The sequence below is a fragment of the Oryzias latipes genome, chromosome 12 (assembly GCF_053564925.1).
Source record: "Oryzias latipes strain Hd-rR chromosome 12, Olatipes_Hd-rR_3.1".
NCBI lineage: Eukaryota > Metazoa > Chordata > Actinopteri > Beloniformes > Adrianichthyidae > Oryzias > Oryzias latipes.
The window spans coordinates 27741405-27760811 of NC_136248.1; the positions used below are offsets into that span (position 1 = coordinate 27741405).

General features: G+C 39.4%; 1 protein-coding gene across 1 annotated transcript; it reads left to right on the forward strand.

Moving 5' to 3' along the window:
• Nucleotides 1-2039: 2039 nt before the first annotated feature.
• Nucleotides 2040-14051, forward strand: LOC101175251 (MOB kinase activator 1B). The gene is made up of 6 exons (XM_023960795.2): nt 2040-2382; nt 4334-4500; nt 8506-8599; nt 8756-8889; nt 10389-10552; nt 12164-14051. The coding sequence occupies exons 1-6, from the start codon at nt 2369-2371 to the stop codon at nt 12239-12241; spliced, it is 651 nt and encodes a 216-aa protein (XP_023816563.1). The 5' UTR covers nt 2040-2368; the 3' UTR covers nt 12242-14051.
• The last annotated feature ends 5356 nt before the right edge of the window (nt 14052-19407 follow it).

Below are 19407 nucleotides of genomic sequence, written 5' to 3' on the forward strand. Positions count from 1 at the left end.
CTAAACCGGCTCCCAGAATGTTTTACTGTCTACTAGTTGTAAAACAAAAGAAAATGATAAAAAACTTTTGTAAATGTTGTTAATATTATTATTGCAGCTTTTTTTGTTTAGTTTTAAATGAATTGGTTGTAGTAATCTTGATTTTTTATTTATTTACACACCAGCTGATATAAACTCATAAATAAACAAAACTATACAGTATTATGTATTTTAAATTATTATTTATGATGTGTTAATGAATATTTCTTTAGTAATGGATGATTTAGAAGGTTGTTTTAACTGATTTTATGACAAACAGTCCCTTTATTTAACATTGGCTTGATTTTGTTACTTATACCATAAAGTGACAAATCAACCGTTTGGTAGAGCATGTTTTAAAAAAATTATTACAAACAGAAATTTGTTTATTTTTGTTTATCTAAGAACATATTTCTGTTGATTAACGCCTTTACTAATAATTCCAAGTAAGAAAAATATTCCTACCTTTCAAATTTTCATAAAAAGGAAGAAAATGTGTATGATCATTTTCAAGTTGTGACTTGCTTGTCAGTCAAAGACGTTGGGCAAGCAACCACTGACTGACACAGTGCCATCTGTTGGTTTTCTTTAGCTTTGCATGCTTCTACCAATTGGTTGAGATGGCTAAATCAGTTTGAGTTAAGTTAGAAACTTCTCTAATAAAAATATGGTGACTCAAAGTTTGCTCAACCGTTTGGTTGAGCAGGCAGTTAAAGGGTTAAAAAAGATAAAACCTCCCAAAGGTATACATTCGATTTTATAAAGAAAACCAATTCAGTAAGTGGGATATCAAACCACAAAAAAGCATTTTTGCACGTTTACAGGCACAACATGTGTATATAATGTGTACTTTATATTATAAATCCTGTAAACTAAGACAACCAATTTTTCCCTACTGCTAATTTTTTTAAAAACATTTTTTTGATGGACCCAGACCTATCTGATAAGCAGCCACAAAATCAAACTACTACAATAATAATAATGATATTATAATTATTATAAATTTATTTTTCTCCCCAAGAATTGATATTCTGATATCTAAGCAGGACCTGGAAAAACAGATAATGCATTTAGTGCTAAAAGTGCTAAAAAAAAAGTAGAGCACATCGGTCCAGTTCTGAGGTCTTGCTTGTTTATAAAGCTTTGAATGGTTTCATTTGCACTCAGTTTATTTAAATCTAGGTTAAAGACCCACCTGTTGTCAGCTGCATCTGATTAGTTTCTATTTAAATGTTTACATCCGTACTGTTACTTTAAGCTTATTTTATATTCAGTTCCTTTAAAACTTTCTTTCATTTTTTATTTTGATGATCACCCCTTCAATCGTTCTTTTGCATGATTCTTTTAATGTTTATGTAAAGCACATTAAATTGTCTTTGTGCGCAAAAATCTTCTATAAAAACAAACTTGCCTTGCCTTGGAGAGGGCAACTACATGCGAATGTGAATGTTTTTGTCATTTTTGTTTATTTTGCTAATCTCAGCATGGAGAAATACTTTTTTTGGTAATAGGGTAAATAGGAGGAGTACTTGTCAATCATATGAAAACAAACAAACAAACAAAAACAATAAATATAGTGATTAAATTCCACAACCATTGACAAAGTACCTCCAAAAAGATGTGGTTTTGTACTGTTTTTCCAGATGCTCTTGAGCTGTTAAATTTTAAATGTGGTAAGTTTGGCCTTGATGTGTTCAGGTTCTTAATCCAATAAAAACAGCAAGAGGGATGGACCCTGAATGCATCTGTAAGAGGATGCTGACGGTTCTAGCTGCATGGAGGGAGATCAAAAAGCAGATTGATGCAGTTAATGACACCAGCAAAGCAAATGTGACAGAGAAGGATATGAGGAGTGAATTAAATCGGGGAGATAATTCGTTTTAAATAGATTAAAAAAAATAATAATAAACAAACAAAGGCTTACACTCAGTCCCCAATACAAAAACCCATCTCAAAAAGTTGAAATGTCCCTTTAAGGGTGACCCAGTGGCGCTCAACGTTTTCCTCCACTAGATGGCAGCACACACCTGAGCAGTCTCTGTTTGGCGGTGTGACGAAGAAGTGAAACGGCGTCAGTGCGCTGTTGCCTCTCAGCGTACAGATGCAGAAAGAAAGCTGATTCAGTTGGACAAACCAGTTCTTTTTCTTTCTCCGACGAGTTATTATGCGGAATAGCTATATTTAGTTTGGATGTTTCACTAGAACCACTGTGTGGGGGGAAAAAAGGACAACAAAAAGAAAGAGAAAGACGCTTGAGACTTAGTTGTAAAACAATTCCTCGGGTCGGCTCCGGCTCATCTCTTGACTTCATTGCTGTTTTGAGGGACATTTTTCTGCGCTTCTGGGAAACATGAGCTTTCTTTTGTGAGTTTAAGCTTATTGATTTGTTTTCTTTATGTCCTGTACGTGCGCATTTAGTGCACCTTCAACAAGGAAGGAGCCTAGCTATCGACATCATATATCGGGCGCAGACTATTTCCTGAATTGAGACAACTCGTTTTAATTGCCCAACGTGTTTTTTCCCTATTATTATGTAAAATCGCTATATTATTAACTGCGACTCCAAGCTTATTTTAAAAATACAAGGAAATGTGTAAATACTGATTCAAAAAAACAACTGATTACCTTTCGTTGAAACCTGAAACGATACGAATTAAGTGGGCTGTTTTGTGACCTGTGTATTTGCTGGTGACAGCGTTTTTGGAACAGGAGCTAGTTCGGCCCTCATTAGACAAAACAAATAAATCAATCATTTAATGCTGAATTTCAACCTCAGGATAAGGATCTATGTCGAGGACATTTAGCCAATCTGTAACTAGTGACATGTATAGAAAATGTACTGACTAAAAACTGGTGAAGATTTCCACCTTTGAATAAAGAAAAGGTTCAATCATGATGAGCAATACAAGAATTTAATATGAGTTATTGCTACTAATTGATAATTTACCTTCGATTTTAGGTATTAAAACATCAACATAGTAATTAAAAAAAACTTTAACAACGTTCTACTAAAATTACAACGAAGATAAATAATAATTAAACTGTAATTGTTGGTTCTGATGGGGAAAAATAGGCATATTCCTCAGATACTTACCCAGTGTATTTTCAGCTCCTTCAAATTCAATATTCTGCTCTGATAGCAATCTGATGCCTCCTTTTGGGAAGGATTGTGTTTACAGCTCCAAGGCATTTTATAGCTTTTGTTATTTGAAGCAAAAGGACGAGGCGTCTGTGGTTAAAAAGCAACTCCTGCTTCTTGTTGGAAATGGTAACTCCACTTCCACACCTAATATTTCCCACTATAATTAAATAATCTCCTCATCCTAATGCTGCGAAAACCTGTCAATGTTAGCTCTGGAAATGTAACATCTGTTCAAGGTAGCCAGTGATCATTTAAAGACCCACTCCAATGGAAAATTGTGTTTTTAACGTGCTCTTGTCATGGAGGACATATATTAAGAAAATGAAGCGTAGAATTGCATTTCTGAGTGTGTCTTTATTGAAGGGCTGTAAGCTAGCAGTCTCAGGACGGAGGCTGTTATGCAGAAACCATGTCAACCTTTTTTTTTCAATTTTATTGATTTTAATAAAAAGGATCAAAGTGGGACTTAACAAAATGATAAATATAAATGTCAAAGTATGTTGGGGACTTGATGTAACTGTATACATTTATCAAAATGGGTTCTAAATCTCAAAACAAATGTTATTTATCTCTTTTTTTATTTCCTTAGCAGGCTCTTTCATCAAATACAGGTCAAAACTGTAATTTTCCAACTGTCTTATAGTCTCACGTTTACCAACAGTCAGATTATGGGTCCAAAAGTCTAGTCCAGTCACTATGTTGTTTGTGTTGAGTTAGTTTGTTGAAGCCCCTATAGATGAGTCTGAAAAGCATAAAACAGTGCCTTTTCTAAAAGAGAAATCTGCTTATTTGTCTTTAAACTAATAGCGCTCATGTGTTGCAGCAGTACGTTTTTTTTTATTTAGTTCTGGTGAAAGTGTCTCAAAGAGGATATTTTCATATTGTTTTGTCAAATAACAAACTTGTTGACTGAGGCGTCATGCTTTGATGACTCAAAAGTTCTTGTTAAATGGAGCATCAAGAGGAATTCTGAAGCTCTTTAAATGGCCTCATTAGAAGTCCACAAAGAAAGACTAGCTGTTCTCGTCTCTCAATTCAAAGCTCTTTTAACGAGCTTTCTGAAAACAACCCAGATTTTTTTTTTTTTTTTTTGGTGGAGGAACCTCTTACAACATGACGTCTGCCTGCTCGATTGTCACAGTTTGTCCTTGTCTTTTAAAATGTGACTCACAGTGGAAACCGTTCATCCAAAACGTTCAAGCCCAAGAAGAATATCCCGGAGGGCTCTCACCAGTACGAGCTGTTGAAACATGCCGAGGCCACGCTGGGAAGTGGAAACCTGCGCATGGCGGTCATGCTGCCCGACGGTGAAGACTTAAATGAGTGGGTTGCAGTGAATAGTAAGTACTATCCTTCTACTGTATCTTTGTTTCAGACCGCTGAGAGAATGCTTTTGTTTAGCTGACCTACTAATCTGCGTTAGAGTTCTACTGGTTTAGCTTGTTCTTGAACTGTTCTTTAGTCCACCTGATGAGTCAGCTGGCGGCGGAAGTATCAGGGTGTTGGATGTTGGCAGCCTCTCGAATGACTGTGTAGCTTCATTATGGACAGTCTGTGAATGTTAAGTGTGCCGTGAGATCCTTGTTTACTTTTTTTCTGAATTGATGCAAATGACTCGGCGTGGTAGAGGGGGTTTCTTTCATGTCTCTGGATGTTTTCTAGTTTTCTAAAAAGCTACCGCAGACATTTTTTTTATCCCTAACTGCCACTTTGGCAACTTCATTCAGCAGTTTGTGTTTGAGACGATCCCATCACATGAGCGAAAATCTGGCCTGATCAGTTGGTTCTGATTGGAATCAGATGCTGCATCCTGATCAGGGAACGGACATTTCCTCATTATTAGGATCAGTGTTATGCATGTCAACAAATGAAAGCCCTAGTAGAAGTTTCCATATCATGAATGGATCACATGTTATTGCTGTGAACCGCAGCAGAACATGGTTCTAGTTTGAACAGGACTAAAAGGTTCGATAAATTTAGCAGGACATGCACATTTGGACTTTTTGGTCCAATAACTCTTTTGATATATAATTAAAATTGAAAGAAAGTGTCTCTATTGTTTTTTTTAAAGAAAACAATGACATTTGAAGGCATTTCAACAGAAAGACGATTAGATTTTTATTTCTTTTTAATGAGAATTACTCTCTCCGTGCTGCTAACAGAGTGACATGGCTGCTAAGGGACCTTCTTCACAAGCTACAGGAAAATGGGACGTTAAAAAAATCCATGGTTACATTGATACGAGCTCGTCATGAATACTCATCATTAGATCCGTGCTGCAATAATATTTCCAGAAGAAAGTCGTTTTTAATTTTTAAGAATTTTTAATCGCCATCCATCCATTTTCCTCCACTTATCCGATACCGGGTCGCAGTGGGAGAAGTCTAAGCAAAGATCCCCAGACTTCCCTTGCCCGGCCACTTCCTCCATCTCCTCAGGGGGGACCCCGAGGCGTTTCCAGGCCAGCCGAGAGACGTAGTCTCTCAAGCGTGTCCTGGGTCTTCCCCAGGGCCTCCGTCCAGTGGGACATGCCCGTAACACCTCTCCAGGGAGGCGTCCAGGAGGCATCCGTACTAGATGCCCGAGCCACCTCAACGGGCTCCTTTCGATGTGGAGGAGAAGCGGTTCTACTCCGAGCTCTCCGCGGGTGACCGAGCTTCTCACCCTATCTCTAAGGGAGCGCCCAACCACCCTACGGAGGAAGCTCATTTCAGCCGCTTGTATTCGGGACCTCGTTCTTTCGGTTTTGCTTTTTGGCTCAGCTCTGTCTTCACCACAACAGACTGATAAAGCGACCGCATAACTACGGACGCCGCTCTGATCTGCCTGTCAATCTCACGCTCCGGTCTTCCCTCACTCGTGAACAACACCCTAAGGAATTTAAACTCCTCCACCTGGGGCAGGGACCCTCCACCCACTACTACCTTTCTCCGGTCAAGAACCATGGCCTCAGATTTAGCGGTGCTGACCCTCATCTCAGCCGCTTCACACTCGGCCGCAAACCGCCCCAATGCACGCTGGAGGATCTGGCTCGATGAAGCCAACAGGACAACATCATCTGCAAAAAGCAGAGAGGAAATCCTGTGGTCCCCAAACCAGACCCCCTCCGGGCCCTGGCTGTGCCTAGAAATTCTGTCCATAAAACCTGTGAACAGAACCGGGGATAAAGAGCAGCCCTGCCGGAGTCCAACGTGGACCGTGAATTCGTCTGACTTACTGTCGGTTATGCGAACCGAGCTCCTACTCCGGTCATACAGAGACCGCACAGCCCTCAGTAAGGCTCCCTGGACCCCATACTCCCAGAGCACCCCCCACAGGATACCAAGGGGGACGCGGTTGAACGCCTTCTCCAAATCCACAAAACACATATGGACTGGATAAGCGAACTCCCACAATCCCTCCAGCACCCTAGATAAGGTGTACAGCCGGTCCACTGTTCCACGACCAGGACGGAAACCGCACTGTTGTACCTGGATCTGAGGTTCAACTATCGGACGGACTCTCCTCTCCAGTACCCTGGCATAGACTTTCACAGGGAGGCTGAGGAGTGTGATTTCCCCTGAAGTTGGAACACACCCTCCAGTCCCCCTTCTTAAAGAGGGGAACCACCACCCCTGTCTGTGTTTTTAATCACATTGGTTAAAAAATGTTCAAAGGTTCTGAAGGTATAGAGTTACTAGGCCTGCACAATAAATCGCAAATTTATCGTTATCGCGAAATCAAGCTGTGTAGTACGCATTTTGCAAAAGTCAAGTAAATGATGATGTGCTAAAAGAATCTTGGCAACGAATCAAATAAATTCCTCTATGCATTTGACCAATCGGGTGGAAGCCTTTACGTTGTTCGGATGGAGCCATTTGATGTTGAGAGGCCTGCCTCCTATGTAGACTAGGGTCCTTTAGAGTATAATTTCAGTTGACTCTTATATAAATTACACTTTTGCGTTGAAATAGAAATTATGTATTTAGATGTTTTGATATTTGTTTATGTATCGCAAGTTAAATCGTCATAGCAATAATGATCACTAATATCGCATATCGTGAGTTTTTCTCATATGGTGCTGCCCTAAAAGCTACCAAACTGTCTCATGTGACTAATTATCTCCTATTTTACTAGTTAATAGATACATATTTAATTATAGTTGATAGTTGCACTATTGTTCAATCCACTTCACAGGAGTGCACTTTTTAAGTGTTACAAGATAAAATGGGTTAATTTAAAAAAAATCGAGGATAATCTGGATCTGTTTATTTAATTTATTACCTTTTTTAATGTGTTCTTAAAGTATCGGATGGCATCTGGGGCATTGTGAAATATTTGACCTCTTTTATCATTTTACATCGGAGTTTTCCCGTCACAGATTCCGGTGATTACTGCTCAAAATCCGTTAAACTTTCCCCTCCTGGATTATTACTCATAATCATTTCTGTTGTGCTGGTCTTCTAAGTGCACGTCACATGATGACCGTCTAGTTCCGAGGAAGACCGTGATGGTATCAGTGAATAACTGACGAGCATTGGTTATAGCCTGTGTTTCTTCCTGTTCACACAATGAGAGGACTTCAGGAAGTGGAGCCACTTTAAATCGTTCATTCCAAACTGGTGCTGGAATAATAATTGACATGAGCTAATTTAATCACTTGGTGAACACAGCAAACCTTTAGAAGCGTACACAGCAATTTGAGCTTTTATTTTAAGGCACAAATCATGACACAAAGGTTGCAGAAACGTACTGTCACCTTAAAGTGAAATGTCCTGTATGAAATCCATAAATGCATATTTCTATTTTCTATTTTTATTGAATTCATAGATGGGCACAAACGTAGACTTATTGCCTTCCAATGTAATATATAAACCAAGCTTTATCACAGAATATGTCAACAAAAACTGCCTGAAGTTAGGGAAGCATGAAGATAAGTGGCAGATATATAAATACAAGTTAATCAAATAAATAAAAAAAATATATAAATTGTATATTTTTAAATAAAATATTTGATTCTGAAACCAAGAATTAGTTCAGAATCAAATCTTGGGTAAAAAAAAAAAAGCCATAAAAGTTTCAAAACACAACAGAAGAAGACCCCACTGCACAGGTCGTCCACTCGGACATGCAGTAATTCCTCACTCCAGCCCCAGTGCACGTTGATGTGGAGGCCGAGCAGTGGATAGCTGGCTGTGTGCCTGTGGGAATGAGTGCTTACACAGTGTGGGCCACATAGCTGGAGTGTGTCCTGGTCAACAGTTTGGGCGAGGCTGTGGAGTGTAGTGGGCAGCTGCTGCTGTTGGCACAAACGCCGTGTACTTATTTCTGTATTTATCTCTTTTTTTTTCTCTCTTTCCTCTCAGCTGTGGATTTCTTTAACCAGATCAACATGCTGTACGGCACCGTCACAGACTTTTGCACTGAGGAAAAGTGTCCCATCATGTCTGCTGGTCCCAAGTAAGTGAGACACTTCTGTGCTGCTAAACCAGTTTCTTCACAGCCGCCATGCTCAGTAACGCTGGTGTTCTTTGGCACAGCTGAATGCTGCAGATAAATCATGAATTAAAATCACAAGCCTGCGTTAATTCCACACTTACCATGGCTTTTCTGCAGGTATGAGTACCACTGGGCTGACGGAACCAATATCAAGAAACCCATCAAATGCTCCGCCCCTAAATATATCGATTACCTGATGACCTGGGTGCAGGACCAGCTTGACGATGAAACCCTTTTCCCTTCAAAGATCGGTATGCTTCGGCTTCTGCTTTCCGGTCGTCTTGGTTGTTTTCTAGCTGCACTGAACCCTTAGGCCGATCAAAGCTGCTTCAAAACCTTTTGTTTTGAATAGAAAATAATCGACCGCATTCACTGTCACTGCCTGAGAGATCCACTGCTGAGCCATAACTGAGACGCTTCATCCCACTTATCTGACCGTGGAAGGAACTTTTATTTTTGTCGTTTTGGCAAACTTTTGTTCAAGTGGAGATGATTACCGGTACCCCATAATGCATCCATCCATTCATCTTCAGATGAATCCATTTTGGGGTCACTGGGTTTCTGGAGCTACTGGTGGGCAAAGGTGGAGGTCAGCCTGAACAGGTCACCAGTCTGTTGCAGGGTCGCACACTCTCCTACATGCACAATTCTAAGGACAATTTAGAGACACCGGTTGACCTTTGAAGCACGTTTTTGGACTGTGGGAGGAAGTCTGCGTCCCGGGAGGAATCGAACACATGCACAAGAAGAGCATGCAGCGTACCAGCAATGTATTCAAATCTCATTTTAACAGCAAAGTGAATGAAAATTGAAAATTGACTTTAACATTTTCTCGTGGCATTTTTCTGATGATGGACATACATATTAAGGAAATTAAGATCAAATATGCATTTCCAAGCATTTCTTTGTTCAAATTGTAAAGAAAACGAGCGTATTTGCGATGTAAAAAGTACACGGGGTGGGCCACAAGTTCCCTGCTCCAAGCTTTCAGCCACGGGGAGGGGAGGAGCCACAACTCAAAGGCAAACTTTTAGGGGTTTGCTGTTTTGATCATCGCATAATCATTATTAAAAGACCACTGGGAACGATTTGAAAAAAGATCAAAGGTGGACCTTTTTTTTTTTTTTCTCTCCACTGGATGGCAGCCAGTTGAAATAAATGCCAGAGTGGAAGCACTGAATCCGCCCTCTTTAGAGTAATGGCGTTGAATTCACGCTCAAAGAACCTTCAGAGCTGGTGTTTGCTGTGCCAGAAAAGACCACAAGCTTCATTCCCGCTCAGAAGCAGGAACATCCTGATAGCAAGTAAACACCCAACAACAACTTCCTCCTTTTTATGGCCTCAGAATAGACACAGATGTTTGTCGGAAGTATTTTTACCGTTTGACGGGTTGATTCCTTTTTTTTTTTGTCACCTGGAATAGTTTCTTCTGGGAGATGAACGTTTTTTGCTTCACAGAGAGCGACACATGAGCACTTCGCATGTCGCTTCCACGAGGCACATCTGTTTAGCTGCCATGATTGTTCCTTAAATCATGCTATGACCTGCCTGTGAGTGTATTTGCAATCCAGAAGAATGGTTGAGCAAAAGTGCAGCTCATTCCCTCCCATTTTTACATAGATCTGCCAACTGGACATAAACTGAACGCACAGGGTTAAAAAAATAAATCTGGACTGCATATTACTTGATGGTTGGATTTGTAAAGGTTGAGAATCTTTTGTCTAACCTGCGCTGCTTTCTCGCCCACAAGGTGTCCCGTTCAAGAAGAACTTCTTGAATGTGGCGAAGACCATTTTAAAGCGCCTGTTCAGGGTCTATGCTCACATCTACCACCAGCATTTTGACTCGGTCATGCAGCTGCAGGAGGAGGCCCACCTCAACACATCCTTCAAACACTTCATCTTCTTTGTTCAGGTGGGAGATCCGAAACCATCGAGCATGACTCCTCATAGCAGCTGGACGATTTTTGGATATTAGTCACACCACTTTGTGTTTCAACACATGTAAAAAAAAAAAAAAAAAAAAGTGTAGTCATAAAGCTGCATATCCTTTCATCACATTTTGATAAACTCCATTTTCGGTCTGATGAAACGTTTGGCATTTCCTGCTGCTCATGACATCAAAGGAAACTCATTCAGTTAATAAAAGTTACTTTACTTTGCAGAAAGGATGCATTTGCAACCTTTCGCATTTTTTATGTGACTGTTATATCATTTACAACATGACATTTTTAATGTAGATATGGAATTTTTTAACAAATGTCTTTATAATGAATGGCTTGAATACACTCTTTTAAATTAAAATATAATTTCAAAAATATTTATTTTAAAAAATGTTTGTAGTTTTCATCAAAAATGTTCACATTATTACTTTTTATAACTTTGTTTGAGATAAAAACCAAAGTAAATTGAGGCACACAAGTATACAAACACCTCTGGTGAACAAAAATGGAAATGTGAGACATTTAGGGTGTGTTGTTTTTATAAATCCTACTTTTATTTGTCGCTGTCACTGGAAAGACCACGTTTTTAATTGGAAGAACAGTGGGAGAGTTAAAATGTTGTTTGAACATCAATCATTGAGAACTTTTTGGTGTTTTGAGGGTAAGTTTTCCAAACAAAATATACAATTATTGACACTGCAAATATATCAATTTAATTGGTAATTAACGATGTATTCAAGACTAATTATAGTCAAAAACTCGTTTTCTTTTTTTATTGAGTTTGATATACCTTTTTTCGTCATTTAAAAAATGCGAAACATCTCAGCTGTTGTTTAATATATTACATTTATAAATAAGATCTAATGTTTGTGGTTTCGAGAAGAATTATAGTTGTTTTAATGTTTTTTTAAAAAGTTGATTTTCATATCTGATTATCCACTTTGGTTTGTAAATTTCTGCCACAATAATATCTGAAGGGATGATAATAATTCCTCTTTTTTCATTTGTCGCAAGTTTATCAAGTTTCTTTTGGAAATACTTTTTATACAACAGTAATGCAAAGTGGATTAAGCTGAAAAAAATTAATAGATAAATAAACTAACTGTATTCAATCTTAACTAGCAACTCAAAAACTTTTTCCTTTCAATACTTTTACTTGCATTGTTTTATCTGTATGAACTTTCTTTTACTTAAGTTTAACTTAAGTCTTATGTTTTCCATCTTTGATAAAACAGTTTTTCTTTTAAATTCTGTTCCGGAAGGCCTTAAAAAGTCTTAAATTTAACTTGTAGATCAGCAGGAGCCCTGACACAACCAAGCTAGAAGGTTTGTCTTTGGTAAACGGGGTTTCTTGAGGAGGGGAAGTTGTTCATCGGCCTGTAACAGTCAGAAAAACAGGAGACGGTTTTCTTTTTCATTTGTGGTCAAAACTTCTTTCAGTCTCTAGCAGGTCCTGCAACAGTCGGGCTGAAGTTTCCAACTTTTTCTAACTCTTCAAGCCAAAACCGCCCGACATCTCTCTGTAAGAGGTTTCAGGATGTGCCAGAGAAGTGTTTGACTGTTTCTGTTTTTGTCTTTTTCAGGAGTTCAACCTCATCGACAGAAAAGAGCTGGTCCCACTCCAGGAGCTGATTGAGAAACTGACGACCAAAGACAGATAAACAGCATTGTCCCCATTTGTTTTTTTTTATTGTTCCTTCTAGTTTTTGCACAGATACCCACCACCCCCTGGCTGTATGTATGCAGTATATAGTATATTTCCATTTAGGGGAAATGATCTTAAGGCCAGGAAGAAGGAAGGGTTTGGATAGTTTAAGGCAACAGTACTAATTTAATCAGGGATTACAGGTTGAATTGACAAACCGTAGATTATGAATAGAGAAAAAAGGGGTTTAGCTGTTTTAGAAAAAAATCCCTACATGTAGAGTATTTTCTTTTCTTTTTTTTTTTTGTTTTACACTAATGCTCTCTTAGGTTGCACAGATTTTCTTTTTATTTGGATTTTCAGCGGCTCTTTTTCAAGCAGTCAAACACAAGGGAATGAAGCAAAAATACTAAACATCGTTGATGAAGCAGTTTAAGCCTTTTTGGTAGTTATTTTGTTCGACGAGAAGGATTGGGATTCGATTTCTCATTTTGTTCGGTCAATACAAAAACCCTAAGTGCCTAGCATTGGCTCATAATTGCCCTATATCAGAAGATGAAGGCCATACGTGACATATTTCAGGTTTACACCGGGGGGGGGGGGGGGGGGGGGGGGGGGGCGGCCCAACCCCGACGCACCAGATCCACCGGGTTTCCCGGCCATCCCCGCCCCTCTCTCTGCTGGTTAGCCAGAGGGTTTCATGGTTTCACGGCCAATCGTGAAAACAGAGAGCACGCAAGCCGGTGGATCTCAAGGACCAGGGTTGGACAGCCCGGCTGTACGCTACATTTTTCTTTTAGTACTTGGTCTAAAAATGTGCCGCGCCTTTATTTTGTCCAGAAGTCTGCTGAGGGTTCAGTGCAGGCTGTGATACACGAAGGGTGTAGAAGTTGGAGTTGGATGTTTTCCTGTGTGCCCCCCCCCCCATAGACTTTAAGGTAAACTGTACATACATTTCCTCCGATAGATTAGAGTTTGAACTCCCTGCTTGGAAATAAAAAGGAATCTTTCTAGGATTGGGACGTCGCTGCTTCCATCTCAAAGCCATTAAGCACTTTGAACACGTTTCCTATAACCTCTGACTGAATGTCTCTTCCGCATAGACTGCATCATGTGACGCATCGTCTTTCTCCCTCTCCTTTCTCCAAATGAATGTTAAAGAACTGAACCTCTGAAACAGCTAGAAGGCACAAGCGTTGTTTTACTTCACGCTTTTGCGAGGTTTGACTTCGCCGAGCTGCAGACGCACGCTTCCCTCCCCATGTCAAAGTGTAGTTCACTATGCAATAATTGACACTTACGGCCGGCTCTTTGATACTTCACGGCTAATAGAACTTTCTTGACAGTGATTTAATTGGGTGTGACTAAACTAGAAGAACTTTGCTGTTAGCTTTAGTTTCAAAACCATTTTTATACCTGAAATCTGTGAGAAAGAAGTACTAGTGGATGCACCTGTATAAATACTGAGGATTCGACCTGAGTTGAAAGAGTTTCAGCGAGCATGAATGGGTCGCTTTTGATTAAATGAATGCATAGAGTCTTTTTAGAGGCTGCCTCTTTATCTGTATTAGATTTTTGTTTTTGTTTTACTTGTTTATTATCTTGAATTTCTGTTTCCTTGCCTAACTATTATGAATGTTACCGGTCACCAGATTTATGACAGTGTCAGAGAAGCTGTGATGAAAGAAAACAGTTTTTCCCTTCAGTGTCATGAGTGATAAATTGTTTGTACATCTTGGCTTTGTAGGGGTTTTTCGGTCAAACCAATTAATTTATGCTGTTTACAAAGCAAATAAAAAGGTGGTCTTGACTCTTTATCAGAAATATTTAAGAACTTGAAGATGCTTATTTGATTCTAAAAAATGTCTCTTTTTTTCTAAAATGTCTCTTTTGGTATTGTGTATATATATATATATACATTTACTGGTCAAATCAAATCCACATATAGCTGTTTTGTTGCCTGTTGTATAAGTGTGAAATGTGGTTTAAATAGTTCACCTCAAAATATGACATCAAGTACGAGGTAAAACATTTGACATCCATTTAACGGCTTTGATCTCAATTCTAGATTTGTCGAAAATTAAACTCTTAAATTTCACTTTTAGTGAGTAATTCAAATATTCTGCTAAATTATCGCTTTACAAAAGTGGATCCCTATAAAAGTTTCCTAGCTGCCTTTTAAAAATAAAAAGTAAAGTTATCGGCTAATGCGTACAGATCACAGGAACCCCTTAGCAAAAAGTAGTTCAACTGAAATTTATTTTATCAAGTATCCTTGAGTATAACTATAACAAGTATACTATAGACCATGTACGAGGAAATGTAAAAACGAAATACTTAAGACTAAATTGAAACATTTTAAGTTTATACTATATGGATAGGATATAAAAAGTAAACTCTAAATATACTGTCTCTTAGGAAAAACTAAGTATACTTGGACAGTTAAAAATACTTTTTGCTATTAGACTTTATTTTGTTTCTATTTTTTTAAGCCAACAATTGAGCTATCAACAAAAATATACATTTTTATGCAGCTCACCACTGTGTTAACTTCAGTTTAGTTTTTCCAAGATTTGTTTTATAACTGAAATTTTACCAAAATCCCTTTGATTCATTTCCCAAACCTGCTGAATCTCCGGGGATTCACGAGGTTTCTGGAGCCTCTCCCGGCTACTGTTGGGTGCAGGTGGGGTTCACGCCACAAATGTTGCCAGAAATTAAAGATTTTTCAATTAGGACAAAGCTAAAATTCTTTTGAGGCCTTTAAGTCTGAAGTAGGTCAGTGATTAAGACAAAATATGCCCCTAATAATGTTTCAAATACAAAAACACATGCATTTCAAACTTTATTTAGCTCAATTGATGGTTAAAAAAAAGTTTATCTCAGAAAAATATAATTTTATTGTCACAAGAAAAATACTTTTTCTGAAAAGTATATTAACTGTGTGTGGTTAAAAGTGAGGCTTGGTATCTTAACACATTTTAACTATTTACAACTCTATAAGGTTCACTGATTTATGAACAACCCTCAATATGGGTCAGTCAGAATATCCCCTTTTGAAATGGAAGAGTTCATTTGAGTGAAATGTCCTAAAAAGTCAGTCCTTTCAAAAATAGTTCAGCAAATTGAAAAGCATCAGAAAGCTCTGGGGCTTTCTCTGTTATGCAGAGGAAACACTAAAGCATCAATATGGAGATAAGAAATTACCCTGTTAAATTTTAAAGGCAAAACAATAAAAATAAGGGGATATATATATGTACATATATTTAAAAAGAATGCCCCTCTCACCCTCCGCTGGTGGTTTCTCCTCCAAGCTCGGGTCCTCTACCAGAGGCCTGGGAGCTTGAGGGTCCTGCAGTATCTTAGCTATTCCTAGCACTGCGCTTTTCTGGACTGAGAGGTCTGAGGTCTTTCCAGGTATCTGTTGTAGCCACTCCTCCAGCTTGGGGGTTACTGCCCCGAGTGCTCCAATTACCACAGGCACCACTGTCACCTTCACTTTCCATGCTTTCTCCAGTTCTTCTCTGAGTCCCTGGTATTTCTCCAGTTTCTCATGTTCCTTCTTCCTGATGTTCCCATCGCTTGGCACTGCCACATCCACCACAACAGCTTTCCTCTGTTCTTTATCCACCACTACAATGTCTGGTTGGTTCGCCATTACCATCCTATCAGTCTGGATCTGGAAGTCCCACAGGATCTTTGCCCTTTCATTCTCTACCAACTTCGGAGGTGTTTCCCATTTTGACCTTGGGGTTTCCAGTTCATATTCTGCACACATGTTTCTGTATATTATTCCACCCAATGTAAAATTTAAAAATATATATATTAAAAAAAGAAGCGCAGCCGAATTTGATCCCCTGGATTCTTCAGGGTTAAATACCCCAGTAAAATATTTTAAACTTAGACATTAGGCTTCATTTTCACAATAAAAATCCCTTAACATAGTTTCTTTCTTTTTTTTCCTCTATTCTTTGACTTTGCTAAACGTTTGCGCCAAAGAGTTATATCGCAGAGCACGACGCCATCTTGGTGAGGTTGTTGGTGCCCACATGTGAATGCTTTCTATAGCCTTCCTTTAGTCGCATCTAAGTAGCTTATATATATATATATATATATATATATATATATATATATATATATATATATATATATATATATATATATATATATATATATATATATATATATATATAAAAAAACGCCCCTCTCACCCTCCGCGGGTGGTTTCTCCTCCAAGCTCGGGTCCTCTACCAGAGGCCTGGGAGCTTGAGGGTCCTGCGCAGTATCTTAGCTGTTCCTAGCACTGCGCTTTTCTGGACTGAGAGGTCTGAGGTCTTTCCAGGTATCTGTTGTAGCCACTCCTCCAGCTTGGGGGTTACTGCCCCGAGTGCTCCAATTACCACAGGCACCACTGTCACCTTCACTTTCCAGGCTTTCTCCAGTTCTTCTCTGAGTCCCTGGTATTTCTCCAGTTTCTCATGTTCCTTCTTCCTGATGTTTCCATCGCTTGGCACTGCCACATCCACCACAACGGCTTTCCTCTGTTCTTTATCCACCACTACAATGTCTGGTTGGTTTGCCATTACCATCCTATCAGTCTGGATCTGGAAGTCCCACAGGATCTTTGCCCTCTCATTCTCTACCACCTTCGGAGGTGTTTCCCATTTTGACCTTGGGGTTTCCAGTTCATATTCTGCAGACATGTTCCTGTATATTATTCCAGCCACTTGATTGTGGCGCTCCATGTATGCTTTCCCTGCCAGCATCTTACATCCTGCAGTTATGTGCTGGATTGTTTCAGGGGCCTCTTTGCACAGCCTACACCTTGGGTCTTGTCTGGTGTGGTAGATCTGAGCCTCTATCGCTCTGGTGCTCAGGGCTTGTTCCTGAGCTGCCAGGATGAGCGCTTCAGTACTGTCCTGTAGGCCAGCCCTTTCTAGCCATTGGTAGGACTTCTTGATATCAGCCACTTCAGTTATGGTCCGGTGGTACATCCCATGCAGGGGTTTGTCCTCCCATGAGGATCTGTCCTCCAGCACTGTGTCCTCTGCTCTCCATTGCCTGAGACATTCACTGAGCACACTGTCATTTGGGGCCTTGAGCTTGATGTACTCATGCATCTTGGATGTTTCATCCTGGATAGTGGCTTCTACACTCACTAGTCCTCGGCCTCCTTCCTTGCGGCTAGCATACAGTCTCAGTGTGCTGGATTTGGGATGGAACCCTCCATGCATGGTGAGGAGCTTTCGTGTTTTAACATCCGTGGTCTGTATCTCTTCCTTTGGCCATCTTATTATTCCTGCAGGGTATCTGATAACTGGCAGTGCGTAGCTGTTTATTACCCGGGTCTTATTTTTGCCATTGAGCTGGCTTCTCAGGACTTGCCTTACTCGTTGGAGGTATTTAGCTGTTGCAGCTTTCCTTGTTGCCTGCTCCAGGTTGCCATTTGCCTGGGGAATTCCAAGGTACTTGTAACTGTCCTTGATGTCTGTTATTGTTCCTTCTGGGAGTGAGACCCCTCCTGTGTGGACTACCTTGCCTCTCTTTGTCACCATCCGGCTGCATTTCTCGAGCCCGAATGACATCCCAATGTCAGTACTGTAGATCCTGGTGGTGTGGATCAGGGAGTCAATGTCACGCTCGCTCTTAGCATATAGCTTGATGTCATCCATGTAGAGGAGGTGACTGATGTTGGCCCCATTTCTGAGTCGGTATCCATAGCCAGTCTTGTTGATTATTTGGCTGAGGGGGTTCAGACTTATGCAGAACAGCAGTGGGGACAGAGCATCACCTTGGTATATCCCACATTTGATGGACACTTGTGCAAGTGGCTTCCCATTGGCTTCAAGGGTGGTTTTCCACAGCTTCATCGAGTTTCCTATGAAGGCTCTTAGAGTCCTGTTGATGTTGTACAGCTCCAAGCATTCAGTGATCCATGTGTGTGGCATTGAGTCATAGGCCTTCTTGTAATCAATCCAGGCTGTGCACAGGTTGGTGTGTCGTGACTTGCAGTCTTGGGCGACTGTTCTGTCGACCAGGAGTTGGTGTTTGGCTCCTCTGGAGTGTCTACCAATGCCCTTCTGTGTGTTACTCATGAATTGATCCATGTGCCTGTTTATCTTGGTTGCAATGATGCCTGACATGAGCTTCCATGTTGTGGACATGGAAGCTCATGTCAGGCATCATCCCTAACAGAACTCTAACAGAGATGTGAGAACAAGGTTCTGTTAGAATATATATATATATATATATATATATATATATATATATATATATATATATATATATATATATATATAATTTGCATTTGTTGTTGTTAAATAAGAGATACAGTCAGCCTCAAAAGCTCAAACTTTAATGAAAAATGCATAGTTACAGGACTTCTTACAAATAAAAGGAATTATTACAAATGATTTTTAAAAATAATTTCCAAACATTTAGAAGTTTTAGACCTCTTTGACATGTGATTTAAAATTTTTAGAAAATCCCAATAATACGTTATTGATTCTATAATAAATAACAATAATAATAAATTAATAGTAAGTCAATAAAAAATAATAATAATAAATCAATAATAAGTCCAAAAGTCAACAATAGATTAACCCTACTGATTCATGTGAGTGATCAATTTGTGTAACACATTGTATGGTGTCGGGTTTCAATCCAACAGTCTGGCCAGTCTTATCAAAATCTGTTTCCACTAAATGTTTTTTTGATATAGCCAGACTGTATTGCTAGTTGGTACCACAGTGATCCATCTGGGTTAGCTCTTTTGATAGCTAAGGCCCACTTTTTCCTTAAATCTGAATCCATTGGAAACCTGCAAGAAAAGTTCAGTCACTGAGTCAGAAATCTAGTAGTCCTAGTATGCTGTATACAGGTATAACAAAATAAAGTTTACATTTATGTCGACAACAAATTATACGTACATCATGCAGCATCATGCATGTCAACATGTGTACTATTACCCCTATTGCCCCTGCAGCATTAAAAGGAAAAAAAATATAGTACTTACCTGTGAAATATTATGCCTTCCTCCTTCGTGGACTAATTTCTCAGATTTTGGCAGTTGAAACCCGCAAAATGAACTGGCATTTTGCAAAAAATGTGTTCACATGCATGCACTGCAGCAGTTCCTTTACCTCACCAAGATGGCGGTGCTCCCCTCTCATGAAGAATCAC

Excerpts from the sequence above, each read along its gene's own strand:
- LOC101175251 (XM_023960795.2), top strand. Across the intron at positions 4,501-8,505 it reads TGAGTGGGTTGCAGTGAATA|CTGTGGATTTCTTTAACCAG; the intron begins GTAAGTACTATC and ends CTTTCCTCTCAG. Across the intron at positions 10,553-12,163 it reads ACTTCATCTTCTTTGTTCAG|GAGTTCAACCTCATCGACAG; the intron begins GTGGGAGATCCG and ends TGTCTTTTTCAG.